This window comes from Eurytemora carolleeae, unplaced genomic scaffold (assembly GCF_000591075.1).
Source record: "Eurytemora carolleeae unplaced genomic scaffold, Eaff_2.0 scaffold154, whole genome shotgun sequence".
In the NCBI taxonomy this organism is placed as follows: Eukaryota; Metazoa; Arthropoda; class Copepoda; order Calanoida; family Temoridae; genus Eurytemora; species Eurytemora carolleeae.
Genome location: NW_019396344.1, coordinates 85,149 through 103,431, shown reverse-complemented (window position 1 = coordinate 103,431; position 18,283 = coordinate 85,149). Strand labels below are relative to the sequence as shown.

At 33.8% G+C, this 18,283-nt stretch overlaps 1 protein-coding gene across 1 annotated transcript in view; it reads left to right on the top strand.

Annotated features, from left to right (window-relative positions):
- Positions 1-1,535: 1,535 nt before the first annotated feature.
- LOC111701366 (FMRFamide receptor) overlaps positions 1,536-18,283 on the top strand; it is a 35,465-nt gene continuing 18,717 nt past the window's right edge. Inside the window, exons 1-6 of the mRNA XM_023472620.1 lie at positions 1,536-1,780; positions 5,039-5,125; positions 5,610-5,707; positions 12,810-12,931; positions 14,774-14,800; positions 16,411-16,499. Coding sequence (XP_023328388.1) covers positions 1,560-1,780; positions 5,039-5,125; positions 5,610-5,707; positions 12,810-12,931; positions 14,774-14,800; positions 16,411-16,499 — 644 coding nt within the window. The 5' untranslated portion in view covers positions 1,536-1,559. The remainder of the gene's footprint in view (positions 1,781-5,038; positions 5,126-5,609; positions 5,708-12,809; positions 12,932-14,773; positions 14,801-16,410; positions 16,500-18,283) is intronic.

Here is an 18,283-nt window from a genome sequence, read left to right as displayed (position 1 = left end):
AAAACAAGCTTGGAAAAAGTTTTTAAAAAATTCCAAGAAAGACGTAGAATATAGTACACAAAAGGGGTAAATAATATCTCTGACCTGGTTAGTTTTTGTGACAATTTTCCATAGATCTTCTTTGGATCTTATTAACTTTTAGTTTCTGAAAATTTTTCTTTTAGCTTTTTTATTTATAACTAAATTCCGAAAAAAAACTCAATTCGACATCTCTGACCTCTAAATATCCCACAAATAATACGAAGCCCTAATATTGTGTTCATAATGTCAAATTATACCAAAAACATTTAAAATATGACCATTTTGTTAAAAATGTTACGGATATAGAATTTGTGAGATTACACAAACATTCTGTCAATAATTCGAACAAAATGTAAGGTTTTTTTCCTAAACAAGATTTCGTTTCAATTCTAAAACATCGCTCTATCGCTCTCTGATTCTTAGCTCGGGTACTCCCATCCTCCGTTGACGGAGATATCTTCTCCTACTGGCTACTCTCCGTAATACTCAGAGAATTTAATCCAGTTCCATCTGCTCTTCTGGATGGTTGGATCATTGTATTTTCCGTATACTCATTTATACAGAGAAGGATAGGTTTCTCTGTATACTCATTTATACAGAGAAGGATAGGTTTATCTATATACTCATTTATACAGAGAAGGATAGGTTTATCTATATACTCATTTATACAGAGAAGGATAGGTTTATCTATATACTCATTTATACAGAGAAGGATAGGTTTATCTATATACTCATTTATACAGAGAAGGATAGGTTTATCTATATACTCATTTATACAGAGAAGGATAGGTTTATCTATATACTCATTTATACAGAGAAGGATAGGTTTATCTATATACTCATTTATACAGAGAAGGATAGGTTTATCTATATACTCATTTATACAGAGAAGGATAGGTTTATCTATATACTCATTTATACAGAGAAGGATAGGTTTATCTATATACTCATTTATACAGAGAAGGATAGGTTTATCTATATACTCATTTATACAGAGAAGGATAGGTTTATCTATATACTCATTTATACAGAGAAGGATAGGTTTATCTATATACTCATTTATACAGAGAAGGATAGGTTTATCTATATACTCATTTATACAGAGAAGGATAGGTTTATCTATATACTCATTTATACAGAGAAGGATNAATATAATTTCTATTTAGATTTTTTATATTTTATATAAAAAGTGTCAAAGATACTTATGCTGCAAAAAAATAAAAAATAAAAATGAAATAATAAAGGGATTGTAAAACTTATTCACTATAAATGCACTGCACACTCACAGTGTAATTTCAAGTTACCCACCATGCAAAGATTTCGTTGCCCGATTCATAATGATACCCTTGAGAGCTTTATCTGCGAAACAATGAAAAAGAAGTATCTTCATTTATCTTGAAGTGAGATAATCTATGTATCTAATGCATAAATTTCCAAATCCTTTTCCGAGAATTAAACCCCAATAGAGAATTAAAAACAAGGATGTCTCCATCAATATCGTTTAAAACAATATTCAGTTAAGGTTTTATTTTTTCAGAATGGATCATTATCCTTTCATGGAGACCTTCTACTCTGGGTTTATTCCCTGTACAAATGAGACAGAAATGTTTTGTAACTCAAGTTCAACCTTTAACCTAAACCTGAGTATGGGTCTAAACCTGAGCTTGAACCTGAACTACAGTCTTAATACAACCTTTATACTGGAGATAGAGAGGATGTGTGGATCCCCTCCAGACCCTCAGCTTATAGCATACTGGAGGTAGGATACCAGGGACTGAAGGTAGGATACCAGGGACTGGAGGTAGGATACCAGGGACTGGTGGTAGGATACCATAGACTGGAGGTAGGATACAAGGGACAGGAGGTAGGATACCAGGGACTGGAGGTAGGATACCAGGGACTGGAGGTAGGATACCAGGGACTGGAGGTAGGATACCAGGGACTGGAGGTAGGATACCAGGGACTGGAGGTAGGATAGCGGGGACTGGTGGTAGGATACCATAGACTGGAGGTAGGATACCAGGGACTAGAGGTAGGATACCAGGGACTGGAGGTAGGATACCAGGGACTGGAGGTAGGATACAAGGGACTGGAGGTAGAATACCAGGGAGTGGAGGTATGATAACAGGGACTGGAGGTAAGACACCAGGGACTGGAGGTAGAATACCAGGGACTGGAGGTAGGATACCAGGGACTGGAGGTAGGATACCAGGGACTGGAGGCAGAATAAAAGCACTGGATGTAGGATACCAGGAAAAAAGGGAGGATACCAGGGACTGGAGGTAGGATACCAGGGACTGGAGGTAGGATACATGGGATTGGAGGAAGGATACCAGGGACTGGAGGTAGGATACCAAGGACTGGAGGTAGGATACCAGGGACTGGAGGTAGGATACCAGGGACTGGAGGTAGGATACCAGGGACTGGAGGTAGGATACCAAGGACTGGATGTAGAATACCAGGGACTGGGGGGTAGGATACCAGGGACTGGAGGCAGGATACCAGGGACTGCAGGTAGAATACCAGGGACTGGAGGTATGATAACAGGGACTGGAGGTAAGACACCAGGGACTGGAGGTAGGATACCAGGGACTGGAGGTAGGATACCAGGGACTGGAGGCAGAATAAAAGGGACTGGAGGAAGAATAAAAGAAAAAAGGGAGGATACCAGGGACTGGAGGTAGGATACATGGGATTGGAGGAAGGATACCAGGGACTGGAGGTAGGATACCAAGGACTGGAGGTAGGGTACCAGGGACTGGAGGTAGGATACCAGGGACTGGAGGTAGGATACCAGGAACAGGAGGTAGGATACCATGGACTGAAGGTAGGATACCAAGGACTGTAGGTAAGATACCAGGGACTGGAGGTAGGATACCAGGGACTGGAGGTAGGATACCAGGGACTGGAGGTAGGATACCAGGGACTGGAGGTAGGATACCAGGGACAGGAGGTAGGATACCAGGGACTGGACGTAGGATACCAGGGACTGGAGGTAGGATACCAGGGACTGGAGGTAGGATACTAAGGACTGGAGGTAGGATACCAGGGACAGGAGGTACGTAGAATACCAGGGACTGGAGGTAGAATAACAGGGACTGGAGGTAGAATACCAGGGACTGGGTGTAGGATTCCAGAAACTGGAGGTAGTATACCCGGGGACTGGAGGTAGAATACCAGGAACTGCAGGTAAAATACAAGGGACTGGGTGTAGGATTCCAGAAACTGGAGGTAGGATACCAGGGACTGGAGGTAGAATACCAGGGACTGGGTGTAGGATTCCAGAAACTGGAGGTAGGATACCAGGGACTGGAGGTATGATAACAGGGACTGGAGGTAGTACAACAGGGACTGGGGGTAGGATACCAGGGACTGGAGGTAGGATACCAAGGACTGGATGTAGAATACCAGGGACTGAAGTAGGTATTATACCAGGGACTGGAGGTAGGATACCAGGGACTGGAGGTAGGATACCAAGGACTGGAGGTAGGATACCAGGGACTGGAGTATGTATTATACCAGGGACTGGAGGTAGGATACCAGGGACTGGAGGTATGACACCAGGGACCTGAGACAAGCTATGATGTGCTTATTTAACGAAATGATTTCAAACCACTGAATTCTATTCAGGTTTCTAGGAAAATTCACTGTTGCAGTTTGAAAATGTTGCCTAACTTTATAAAAATTTCTAAAATTCTTTATTTCAACTTGAATGCCAATATATTTGGTTCTACACAGAAATAATTAAATGTAACTTCATGTTAGTAAGAAGTTGTGCAAAAGTTAATTTTTTCAAGAAATTATTAATTTGCGAAATACTAATTCCGTTTGAGCTTCAAATTATTATTACAAAATAATATTAAAGGGACTGTAAGCGTAATTTCAAGTGAATCGGGCATTTCCATCTTTACATGAACTAACACTTAAAATTGCGCTTGAAGTGCGTTTAAGGAGCAACAAAGTAAAATAAAATAACAAAATTACAATCTTCAAACGGGAAATCTTTTTTTTTTAATTAAAATTGTTTGTTTGTTAATTTGACAAGTTAAACGCATTTATAGGCCTAAGTTTAGCGCATTACAAGGAAAGTATTAAAAGTTTAGCGGTTAAGCGGAATGATATTAAAAGTTTAGCGGATAAGTGGAATAATATTAACACTGTGAAAAGGAATGTTTAGTGTAATTAAGAGGCAATAAATTAACTCTAGAATTACTTTCTTTTCTTTTAACTATGCACATATGTAAATTAGTTTCTTGAAATATTTTGAAAAGTATTGAAATTATTTTGCTTGTATAAATGAACCATGCAATTGCAAAATAGAACTATTAAAAAGTAAATTCTAGTATTCTGATATGATGGCGTATTTTTTTTAGGAAAAAATAATCATTAGATTATAAACTTAGATGGTGGATATTTATTAACCCCAAATTTATTTATATGGTGGATGATACTGGTGTCGTATAGCAGCAAGATTCTCAATAATGAACAGATAAACATCTGGATAACCCTCAAAACAAAACCGAAAACAAAGAAAACTCTTTATTTCCTTAAATAAATGATATAAATAATAACATATGAATTATTACAACGAATTTTTATAATGGAAAGATTCTTACGATCTAATAAGAGATATTGGAGGGTTAAATCCTCAGACAGTCCTAAGACGTTTTTTTAAACTTCTGAAGAGAATGACAATTAACTATTAACGAAAGTCACTAATTCTTTATGTGAAAATATTCTTTGTTTAACTTTTGAAATGGATGGATTCACAATGCTTTAAGTTGTTTACACTCCTATGGGGAACAAAGGACCAGAGCCGCCTAAAATTATTTGGTTTGGACTTTAGTGTCTCCTTTCTAAGTTAAAGACGACTTTACATACATGTATCATAGTTAATGGTTGACAACTGGATATCTTGGGTTGTATCCTCTAAATATTTAGATGGTGAATATCTTGGGTTGTATCCTCTATATATTTAGATGCTGGATATCTTGGGTTGTATCCTCTTTATATTTAGATGGTGGATATCTGGGGTTATATCCATTATAACTGCTGGACTAGGCCTCATTGGAAACTCCTTGAGTGTTATGGTTCTTTGCAGCAGGTATATATTAAACTATATAAACTATAAACTATAAACNTTTCTTGTTAAAACTGTTTATTTTCTTGTTAAAACTGTTTATTTTCTTGTTAAAACTGTTTATTTTCTTGTTAAAACTGTTTATTTTCTTGTTAAAACTGTTTATTTTCTTGTTAAAACTGTTTATTTTCTTGTTAAAACTGTTTATTTTCTTGTTAAAACTGTTTATTTTCTTGTTAAAACTGTTTATTTTCTTGTTAAAACTGTTTATTTTCTTGTTAAAACTGTTTATTTTCTTGTTAAAACTGTTTATTTTCTTGTTAAAACTGTTTATTTTCTTGTTAAAACTGTTTATTTTCATTTGTGGTTTCTCTGCAAAAGTGACTCGCTTCGCAAACAATGAATCAAACTATGGTTTAAAGGGTATCCATGTGAATCGGACGTACTCCCACTTTAAATGTGAGAACAATTCAAATTACGAGGACTGTCCCTTTAACCCCTAATTTAGGCACATGGCGAGCACATTCAACCACCTGTTGGCTTGTCTCTGCTTGGCGGATATTATCTTCCTCCTCACAAATATTCTCGTCTCTCCAGAAATATTTAGTAAGTTTATTTTGTAAGTTTTATTCTAAATGTTAGGAAGAAAGTTTACATTTTGAATAAATTATGAGAGATGAAGATTAGAATGTTAAAACATATGGTCGTTTACATAATTGTACAGTTTTTTTCTTTCAAAAAAATTCAATATCTAGGAATTTTGTAAATCTACCAATAAACGAAAATGTCGCATTTTTTATGAAAAAAGTGTCAAGTGAGATTCAAATGTTCAAATTGATTTTTGCGTAATAAAAACCTATTGCATATTGCATCTAGTATTATTTAAGTTTTGCTATCTGAGTCTAGTTGACAAATTAAATTAAATATGTAGGTAACACAATAGTGTTTGTGCTGTGAACAGTTGTACATAGTTAAGATACAGTAGCTATAGACAAACAGAGATATTGACAAATGTTTAAACACTATTCTATAGTTGTGTAATAACTGCCATTAAGCACATTGTAACTTTGTCTTTGTTTTATTTGCATTGATACACTTAAAGTACAATTTGCAGTACACATTGTTGATACTGTAGCACACATTTGGTGTTATCACGCATAAGCAGTGATAAATCAGCAACTTTCCAGATCTAAAGGTTAAAATTACATGCGTACGACAGAGATAGTGCTGTTTTCAATTTTTACAAGAACTCAAAATTATTCAATTTTCTCGTAGTCGTATCCATATATGATTTGCAGCTGAATACAGGCGGGTTACAAGAACTTCAACACACACATGCTAAAGGGTCCCTTTGTAAATCAGACATCGCTATCTTTGCATAGAGGATAACTGGAAATGGCGATGACAGACCCTTTATAACAATTTAAAGTTGAAAAGTTCTTAAGATTATTAGATAATTGGAAATCAAGAAAGTTTTAGCTTCAGAGAGTTTGGTAGTTAAAAAAAATTTGAAAATTCATCTGGTAAAATAGTACGATATTTGTATTCTATTGTTAGGGAGATATATAGTTAGATAGATAGATATTTAGATAGGTATATACAAATAGTTACAAATTGAGTTGAGTTGACACAAACCCTTATTTTCAAATCCCTTTACCATTGGTACCTTATGTCGTAGACCTTGTATTATTTTCAAACTATGTATTAATTATATTTGATTAAATTATTTAAATTTACGTACCAACAGTTTGCAAATTCTAACCTTAATCTATATATAAATTTGGCTTGTCTTGGTGTTTGTCTGTCTGTCTGTTTGTTTGTATTCAATAAACGTCAAAACGGCTGAACCGATCGGGCCCGTAATTTTTGTGGCACATCACATGACCACAGGGAAGGTTTATTAATGATCAAAAAAATTTTAAAAAATATATTTAAAGGTTTTAATTTCATAAAAAAAAATTCTTGAAAATCCGCGAATTTTTTTTTTAAATCCGCAAAATTTTTTCTTCTTCTTCTTTGTATTAAAATGTAAACAAAAAGAACAAGTGCACAATTAAAATGGAAGATGGGCGCGAAGCGCCCTAAAAGCCTAGTAATAAATAAACTAAACCTTTGAAAGTTTGATTATAAAACAATTGTAACTTTTCGTCCTTGTTTCTGTAACATATAAATCCGCAAGTCCCTTATTGACAGAAACTATAGATTTTTTTAAGCAGAACAAGTTGACCCCGTTTTTTTTATCGGACGAAGGTTTAATGGGTAGCATTGTGAATCGGACAGGGGGGTAATTTAACATTGAGTTGTTCGCATTCTTTGCATTTTATCCTAAACGGACTAAACTTTATTATATTAGAATATAAACACTTTATGGTTTCATAAAGATAGTGTAACAATATAAATTAAAAGTTTTTAGGAACCTACAGTGATAACCAGAAAACTGTGGAATAAGAAAACGACATTAAATCAAAACTAAAATGCATTTGATGTTGTTACAAAGCAAATAGCTCTACTATTAAGTTATAAAATCGATTGTTAAGTTAAAAGGATCTATTTACACTACACAATGGCAGTGCCTCACATTCATTTGACTATTTTAAGTAATAACTTGAGTCTAAAAGTCGTCTTCCTATTCCAGATTTTTCTGGTTATCACTGTACCGAATTGAAAGATTGTGTTATTTTTAGGGAATATATTGTTTCTTTCGGAATGCATGAATTCATTATTTAAACGATGTGCTGTATACAAAACAGATGGCGATATTTGTTTTGTGATGTTGACTCCTTCTTACATTGGATTCCTTTAAAACATAAGCTTTGCAGATGACAGCTAGCAAAAAAATTGTATTATTCAAATTTTTCAAATTAAACTTCTTTATCATAGTATATATTACAATATTCGAATAAATAAAATTAAAACAATATGGTTATGTGAGTAAAAAAGGACAGGGAAGTCAGTATCATTAAACATAGCTTTTAATAATGTTGAATCAAAGATTTTAAACTTTATATAAAATTTATTTACGGTTGTTATGCTTTATAAGAATCGTAAGAGGTCATTCAATGAATTTTTTTCAATGCCAATATTTGATTTGATTATGAATAATTATGCGTAAATGCCACGAATCTAATAAAAAAAATCCTGTAGCATTGGTTGTGATTAAATTTTAAAGCGTTCAGTAAATAATTATAAAGCTTTAATGCCAAAATACGAACATAATAATCGAAAAGCCTGGAATTTTTTGCAAGAAAATTTTTTTTTATTAGCCCTTTGCATTTTTTCAATTATTCAGTTCTTTTATTTTCTGATTAGTCCTCTAAATCTCAATTTAGAACTATATAAACAATCTAATATAATGTGAGACATTCCGTTGTAATATTAATACGGAACATGTAAGCTGATCACACTAATTAGTAAAAATAACATCATTACAACAATGAAGGCTGGACCCCTGGGGAGTCTATGTGTATCCTTAAAATAAAGGGAAAGGATTGCAATGCATGTTTTTTGTAAAAAAAAATTGGAAAAGCCCTTTAATTTAAATAAAAAAGGTCAGGAAAAAAATAAAAAATGTTTTTTGACAAATGTTAAGATGTGTAAAGATGTAGTTTTTGGACTGTAGCAATTGAATAACCTAAAAGTTAAGACCATTTTTTAGATTTTGTAAAAGCACTGACCGGCCTTTTCACCGTCCTGTATAGGGTTCCTATGAAAAAAATTGTTTGCAAAGAGTTCTATTCTTTAAAAGTCAAATATGAGAGTGTTAGGACAAAAACCCTTCAGAGGGGGGTGGGGCTTACAAATAAGAAATCCAAAACATTTTTTTCTCCTTTCAGTAAGTCTTAAATAAAAGGAGTTATCATTAAACAAATATACGATTTCAATCTTAAGGGGAGTGATCGCGAAATATTAAAGAGGGTTAGGCTGAATCCTAATCGAATATGTATTTTATCGCTAATGATGATGGGTCTAAAATGCTTGATACCCATGATCGCGCGTATGAGCCAATGTAAAATCCCTAATGTGCATTATTCCATTCAAACCGTAAATACTTTAATCTTTAAAAGCAATTCTTTAAATATTACGATACATATTCCCGGATTTATTTCGGGTCATTCCTAATAAACCGGATGTAGTTGACAAATTATGCAGTGATAACCAGAAAACGGTAGAAAAGGAAGACGACGTTAAGCAAAACTGAATTGCATTTGATGTTGTTACAAAGTTAAAAGTTTTACTAGTACGTTATTAAATCACTTATCAAGGGAAATGGGTATGTTTAGACTGCACATTTGCTGTGTCTCATGTTCATTGGCTTATTTAAAGCTATAACTTGGGCTAAAAAGTCGTTCTATTCCAGAGTTTTCTAGTTATCACCGTAATATTTTCCATCTTCGTCAAAGTAGAAATGTTTAACAATATGGAAAGATAAGAATTACATTCGTGAACACTCCCTTTAAGTGCATTTTACTTTACTTTGATGTGCAATACAGCGGATCTAAGGAAAAGATCATTTTATCTTTATTATTCAAGATTATAATAGACCAATCAACCATAATGTTTAAGGATAAAATTCACTCCTGTATGCCGACTGCCGAGTCCACAAGCGCCTGATCCAATCAGGGTTCAGTCATGTGTTTGTTGTCTATTTTGAACCTGCAATATAAATAGTATGGCTGTAACATCTATCTTTCTATATATCTCATTATCCAATTGGAGATATGAATCCTAAATGGAAATATTTACTTCTACTGAAACTATAGTGATCTATATCTAGTAGATTCGTTGGAGTGCATTTTATAAAAATATATTCACTAAAACTGCAACTGAGCTCTAATCAGCTTCCTTGCAGGGACTGTATAGATGTAGTTTTGTGGGAGCCTCCATTTATAGAGTAGCATTGACAATTTACAACGATACCTTAAAGCTTTTTATGAAAAGGAAATTAATGATATATACACTACACACTGTACAGGGTTAACCGCAAAGGATGAGACTTAAGAAACGATTTTACAGTTTATTATACTGTTTGGTACTTCCATATATGTAATTTTGGTTCCCTACAAAATAGGCACGTTTTTTTGTTGAGGAGGGGGGGTGATAACCCTATTTACCCCATAAACACACCTAGCCCCCCCGTGCCCAAATATATTAAACTTACGTATTTATTAATTTCTTATCAATTGACAATTTGTTCATTTATGATCATTACTAACACTTTAACTGTTGTAAATCAGGCATTACTTCCTTGAAATTTTTTGGAACATGGAAAAAGAAAATTTGCGAAACCTATTTTATTTTTTAAAAGTTTAATTCTTTTAAAAATATTTTAAGGAAAATGTCCATTTTATAGTTTTCCAAAAATTCAAAAAAATCATCAAAAATTGAATGAAATATAACAAAAAATGTAATTTAATTATTTGCATTTTTGAAGTAATAACAATTCTTATAAGGTCATTTTGCATTTTGATACATTTTGAAGCTTTTGCGAATTTTTTGTTATATCTCCTTCAATTTGTAATGAATTTTTTTGAAATTTTGGAAAACAATAGAGTAAACATTTTCCATAACAATTTTCAAACAATTATATTTTTTCAACAAATTTGAAAACATTTTCTTAAACATCATTAACCTCTACTTCTTTACTCACCCTATATTTTTACCTAATTGGAAAGATTGTGAAACAATTAGACAGCTTATTATTAATTGGACGTATTTTCATAAAATTGGACGGATTGCTAAGAATTGGACACATTATTTAGGAATTGGAAAGATTTTTGAAGAATTCGACAGATTGCTATGTAATTGGTTTGATTTTTAGAGAATTTTTACATAGACTTTAAGGTCGCTTCGCGTCCAATTTCCTGTAAATAATTTCAGCTTTTAACTGTTGCTCTGAAAGTCGGCCATTTGAAATCATATACTGACGGTTTTCCTTTTCAAATACTAATTTGAAAATCCGCCAAAATAAAAAAAATGAATTCCAACTATTTATCAGGATTTTTTTCCAATTTTGACGATCCACAAACCTTCCTTGGGTTCATTTGGCGTTTATCGGTTAAAAAAAAGAGACAAACAAAATATGTAGGTATATAGAATATTAAAGAATTGGACAGCTTGTTAGGAATTTGATAGATTTTAAGAGAATTGATCAGCTTATTAAAGAGTTAGTAAGATTGTTAAAGAAATAGACAGGTTGTAAAAGAAGTAGTCAGATTGTTAAGGAATTGGACAGATTGTTAAAAATTGGACAGATTATTAAAGAATCAGACATAAATTGTTAAAAATTGGACAGATTGTTAAAGAATTAGACAGATTATTAAAGAATTAGGCAGAAATTGTTAAAATTTTGACAGATTGTTAAAGAATTAGACAGATTATTAGATAATTAGATAATTAAGAGATTTTAAATAATTAGATAGAATCAAAGTCTTGAGATAAAAATATGCAAATATTTTTTCTGATTGTATTTCTGCATCGAAGCTTGAGCGAGGTCGCTTGAATAAAAAAAGATCAGATTTCAAGGTGAAATCTCAAATTAAAAGGAAAAGTTTGTTTAATGAAAACTATCAAAAATATATATCTGTCTTAGAAGTAAAGTCTAGTTTTTTTAATATTTTAAGATTACTTAAAGTATATACTGCATTTCCTCTGCAGACTTTTTCAAAGAAAACCCTTTTAAACTCATATTGGATTCATGGTTAGCAGGTTTTCGATGATTTTCAAAACTTCAGAATATATTTTCAGTTTTTAAACATTTGTTTCATTTTGGACTAAGATTAATCACACTGAAACTGAGACATATATTTACACATAGAAAAGAAATATTAAGCTTCAATTTTTAAAAAAATCGATTTAACATGCATTTCTATGAAAAGAGAAGCTCAGGAACCGGGTGTTAAACCACTGTAAACCTGAGATTAGAGATGGAACCCGGTGTTAAACCACTGTGAACTTGAGATTAGAGATGGAACCCGCGGTGTTAAACCACTGTGAACCCGAGATTAAAGATGGGACAGCTCTTTAAAACCTTCCCATTACAGGAGAAGAACGGATAAGTCCAGGCCAAGTTGGGTTTCCAAAGCTAGTCTTTCTTTATATTTCCTAAGAAATATCTGATTTTAAGAAAATATTTGGCATTTGCACACACGGCCATTCGAGTATCTTTGTGTATCTTACGCATTAAAACAGAAAAGTGTCTAAATAACTTATTCTAAAAAGTCAAATGGTAAAAAAATATAGGGGTTGTGGGTGAACGTGCCCCCCCCCATTTTATTTTTGAAATGTGATTTAACTTCATCTTATTATTGTGAATATTTAACTTACATTCACTCTAAGAATAAACAATATCAAAAAATATAAATATGCATTTTAATATTTAGTTAAATTTATTCTAATTATTTCCGTAAAATTTGTTATTTCCCCATAAATAACATGAAACTAATTTAAAGTTTGCAAAAGAAAAGAAAAAAGTTTGAAATGACAAAACTATCTATTCTGCATCTGTTGAACTGGTTTATTTGGTTTGAACTTATTTGAAACAGGTCTGTGTACACTACACAATTTCTGTGTTACATGTTCTTTGGAGCTGGATCTAAAAACATTGCTTAAGTCTAACAGTCGTTTTCAAATTTTACAGTTTTAGAGATCTAAATGTATGCCAAACAATTTGACACATTCAAACCTGAAAACTAAACTAAATCTGTTTCAGACAATGCTATCACGGAGTCCCTTGTCTACTCTACCATATCAGCTGTACTCGAGTGTTTTGGACATTTCTCTCTCTCTCTTAGTATCTTTCTTATCATAAGTATCACGCTAGAGAGATATCAGGTAACCTCTAACAGCCATCCACAGATATACAGGAATATTTTGTATATCTTTGCAGCCATCATTCTCTCAATTTCTTTCTTGTTTACACTTATTTGAAAACCTCCCTGTGTACTCGTCTAACCCACTGTACCCCTCTACTACCTGTACTTTACTCCCTGTACTTTTTCTAGCTTCCTGTACTCCTTTAACTCCCTGTCCTGTACTCCCTGTACTCCTCTAACTCATTGTACCCCTCTACTACCTGTACTTTACTTCTTGTACTTCTTCTAGCTTCCTGTACTCCTTTAACTCCCTGTCCTGTACTCCCTGTACTCCTCTAACTCCCTGTACCCCTCTACTACCTGTTCTTCACTCCCTGCACTCTTCTAACTCCCTGTACTCCTCTAACTCCTTGTCCTGTACTCCCTGTACTCCTCTAACTCCCTGTACCCCTCTACTACCTGTTCTTCACTCCCTGCACTCTTCTAACTCCCTGTACTCCTCTAACTCCTTGTACCCCTCTACTACCTGTACTTTACTCCCTGTACTCCTCTAAATCCCAGTACCCCTCTACCACCTGTTCTTCACTCCCTGTACTCCTCTAACTCCCTGTGTAGTTAACACCTACTCCATAACAATTTCTTAAGACATATCTATCCAGGTACAGTTCGTCTGATATCAAACTCGCTCAGGACTGATCCACATGGCTAAAATCCCGTGACTAATCAACGCCACTACACTTGGCGTTATCTTGTTGGCTATCAATGTCAATACAGACACTCGCAATCAATTGATATGTCTCAACCAGGACACGATCCCCACGGCTAAAATCCTGTGACTAATAAACGCCACTACACAGGGCGCGATCTCTTTAGCTATCGATGTTAATACAGACACAAGCAATCAATTGATAAATGTCTTAACTAGGACACGATCCACACTCGGCTACAATCCCGCGGCTTATCAACGCAACTATACAGGGCGCGATCTTGTTAGCTATCGATTTCAATAAAGACACTAGCAATTAAACAGATCAATGTCTTAAACAGGATACGATCCGCACACGGCTATAATCCCGTGGTTTATCAACGCCACTATACAGGGCGCAATCTCTTTAGCTATCAATGTCAAAACAGACACTAGCAATTAAATAGATCTATACCAATACTCAAGGCACGATCTCCAGGCGTAAGTTTCAACAAGAACTTATATTACTTCTAATACCGTAAACAAAGCAGAGTCTCAATCAACTGATGTTCATTTTGTAGTTCATATTAGAAATGGGTTATTAACAGCGTGATTACAAGTTATGCTATGTTATATCTATAACGTAGTCAACAATCATAATATGGGTATGACGGAGTTTTATATATATCTTAGTACATGGAATGGGCTAATCGCAATACAGGATTTGCATAATTACTAAATGAACAAGATACAACGTAATTTACATTGGGCCTCAATTTTTGCTACACCTGTACTCCTCTAACTCCCTATCCTGTACTCCCTGTACTCCTCTAACTCCCTTTACTTTACTCCTTGTACTCCTCTAACTCCCTGTTCTCCTTTAACTCCCTATGTTTTGCTCCCTATACTCTTCTAACTCCCTGGACTCCTCTCTCTATACTACAAATACTCCTCAACTCACTGTACTTGTCTAATCCTTGTACTCCCGACCTGTACTTTCTTAATCCGTCGCACAAAAAAGTTTGGTTTATTGCTTTCTAGATGAAACTAAAATACAAAAGTTTTATTCTCTGTAAATATAAAACTGAACAGTTTTAAGCTTGTTTTAAGTAAAAGTGTTAGGATGTATGCAAAACAAAAATTTCAACAAAAACATGAAATTTTTTTATGTTTCAGGCAGTTTGCTCTCCACACCGTTATCAGGTAAATTAAGTACATGTAAAGGGAATGTTCTCAGTTTTGGAATGTATAGAATAGATTAATTTTCCAAGTTAAAGGAATTTAGTCTTTGCCACAAACTCAGATTTTCTAATGCCTATATATTTGCAACTCAATGTCGTAAACCTTCTATATTTTAAATTGTGAATTGGATAGAAATTATGTGTTTGTGGCTGGAAAGGATCTAAGTTGAAATATCAAAGGTTTGGATAGAAAATATGAGTGTGTGGTTGCAAAGGATTTAAGTTGAAATATCAAAGGTTTGGATAGAAAATATGTGTTTGTGGCTGCAAAGGATCTAAGTTGAAATTTCAAAGGTTTGGATAGAAAATATGAGTTTTTGGCTGCAAAAACCTCATTTCCTTTCAAGCTTAAAATTTAACCTTATTAATGCCTATCTGCAAGCTTAGCAGTTGTATACTTCTACACAAAATTATATAAGAAGTTTATTCATAAATTATAGAGTGAAGAAAAAATGTGATTTAGCTGTACACAAATGTCTCTGCTCTCGATGCTCTTAATGATTCCATGTGGTAGAAACATAGCGGAAAAATCGTCGTTTTATGTGTGTGCATTGCATATAAACAAATAAAAAATATAATGAAATATCAACTTTATATGAATGCATCGAAAAATTATTGTTGATTTATCGCTTGTAATATCTGAATAATTTGCTTGGAATTAAATTGATTTTTTTTACCATCCGAGTCTTATGTTACAATTTTCTGAATTTGTATGGACGCTACGTTCTTCAGTAAGAGTGGTCTTTAACAATTTTCTCCATATAAACGCAATAGATAGAAGTAAATTAGTAGCGATGACTATCGATAATTTTTCGCCGTAAGCCTATAACCCTTTCATTTTTCAAGAACACTCCCTTTAAGAGATTTCTCAGATGCTAGATTATTTGTATATATAATTTCAAATATTTGAATATATATTTAGAATATTTACATACATATTTAAAATATGGACTGCTGCTGTAGTTTCAAATATAGAGGAGCCTATCCGATTCATAATAGTACCCTTCAAGTCATTCATTCTTGATCATAAGCACTTCTGTGGGTACCGTTGTAAATCGGATGTTCCACTCTGTAAACGAACGATCACACGAAATTACGTTTACGTCACTTTTAGCGGGTTGATCAAAATTAAGAATTTATTAAAAAATAATTTTTAAAAACAGACTTAACTCAATATTATTTCGTGCCACACATCATGAATGAAGACCCTAATCTAACCCTAACTTTATAATTTACATATTTAAAGCAAAAGTCGACTTCATTCAATTTTACTTTCCTTTTAATTGATACCCGATCGAGCACAGTTCTCTGAACACCCTGAATGAGCAAAGATCTTTTAGACATCCTTGCTTTTCTTACTGAAAATTTATAATTTTCAATTTTGGGTTGATTAAAAGATATAACTTACAGATTCAAACAGCAAGGAAATTGGCAAAGATAATTTATTTTATTTAAAAAAACTAATTTATCTTTCCTATTGTTACTCAGAGTCATGTAACTCTTTAAATAGAGATTTATTTAAACTATGTCAACATTCCCTTTAACTTTTAAGTGACACGCCATTAATTATAGGCTCGAACCCAGTCTACAAGTAAATCTACTCTTCTTCTTCAGCATATAGTGCCGGTCATCCTACTCTCAGCTCTTCTAAATATTACAAGGTGAGAAACATAAACCCACCCTACTCTCTGCTCTACTAAATATTACAAGGTGAGAAACCATCCTATTCTCAGCTCTACTCAATATTACAAGGTGAGAAACATAAACCCACCCTACTCTCAGCTCTACTCAATATTACAAGGTGAGAAACATAAACCCACCCTACTCTCAGCTCTACTCAATATTACAAGGTAAGAAACATAAACCCATCCTACTCTCAGCTCTACTCAATATTACAAGGTGAGAAACCATCCTATTCTCAGCTCTACTCAATATTACAAGGTGAGAAACCATCCTACTCTCTGCTCTTCTCAATATTACAAGGTGAGAAACATAAACCCCCCCTACGCTCAGCTCTATTAAATATTACAAGGTGAGAAACCATCCTACTCTCAGCTCTACTAAATATTACAAGGTGAGAAACCATCCTAATCTCAGCTCTAATCAATATTACAAGGTGAGACACATAAACACACCATACTCTCAGCTCTACTCAATATTACAAGGTGAGAAACATAACCCCATCCTACTCTCAGCTCTACTCAATATTACAAGGTGAGAAACATAACCCCATCCTACTCTCAGCTTTACTCAATATTACAAGGTGAGAAACCATCCTACTCTCTGCTCTACTCAATATTACAAGGTGAAAAACATAACCCCATCCTACTCTCAGCTCTACTCAATATTACAAGGTGAGAAACCATCCTACTCTCAGCTTTACTCAATATTACAAGGTGAGAAACCATCCTACTCTCAGCTCTACTCAATATTACATGGTGATAAACCATCCTACTCTCTGCTCTACTCAATATTACAAGGTGAGAAACATAACCCCATCCTACTCTCAGCTCTACTCAATATTACAAGGTGAGAAACCATCCTACTCTCTGCTCTACTCAATATTACAAGGTAAGAAACCATCCTACTCTCAGCTCTACTCAATATTACAAGGTGAGAAACCATCCTACTCTCAGCTCTACTCAATATTACAAGGTGAGAAACCATCCTAATCTCAGCTCTAATCAATATTACAAGGTAAGAAACCATCCTATTCTCAGGGTAATGCATCTTCTTCCTCTCTTGCCAAAACGTGCTCTTTCTAAGGTTTTTTCTTAAAAGCATCTAAAATGATTTTTGACCAGAAAAATGAAAGATTTCTTTCATCTTGTTTTACAACCGAATGAGGAAATATTTGTGGTGTTAAATCCATCCGAAAAGGACAGGGAAGAACAATGCTTCCTAATTCTTAGTTTATTAAGTCATAATTTGACAGGAAAGTTAATATTTTCTCAAAAAAGAGTGGGTAAGGCATCAAAATTGATTGCTTGTTGCTTTTGATGCTTTTAAATGTTGATTTTGATTCTATCAAATGTTGCTTTTGATGCTTTCAAATTACACTTTTGATGCTTTACTACAGGACCAAAGCATCCAAAGTGTTGAAATTGAAAGGTGTTTTGGATGCCATAATTTCAAAATAATGACCATGTCTTTACCAAATTGCAAGTCTGGCATGGTTTTAAAACTTGACTCTACTCTAAAGTCTAAAATAACACTGAGAGCTATAGAAATTAGTTGAGCAACTACAATTGTATGCTTTTCTTTATTTTTATTTTTCCTGAACAATTTTATAAGATATATTTGTATAAGCATTAATGAAACAATAGGCGCCCCACCAAGGCTTTGATGGAAATACAAATACATATACAATGTAATTAATTTAGACTGATAAGCCTTATTCAGAAAAGGATATTTTCTTTCTTTTTTCATCGAACTTAATTTCGTT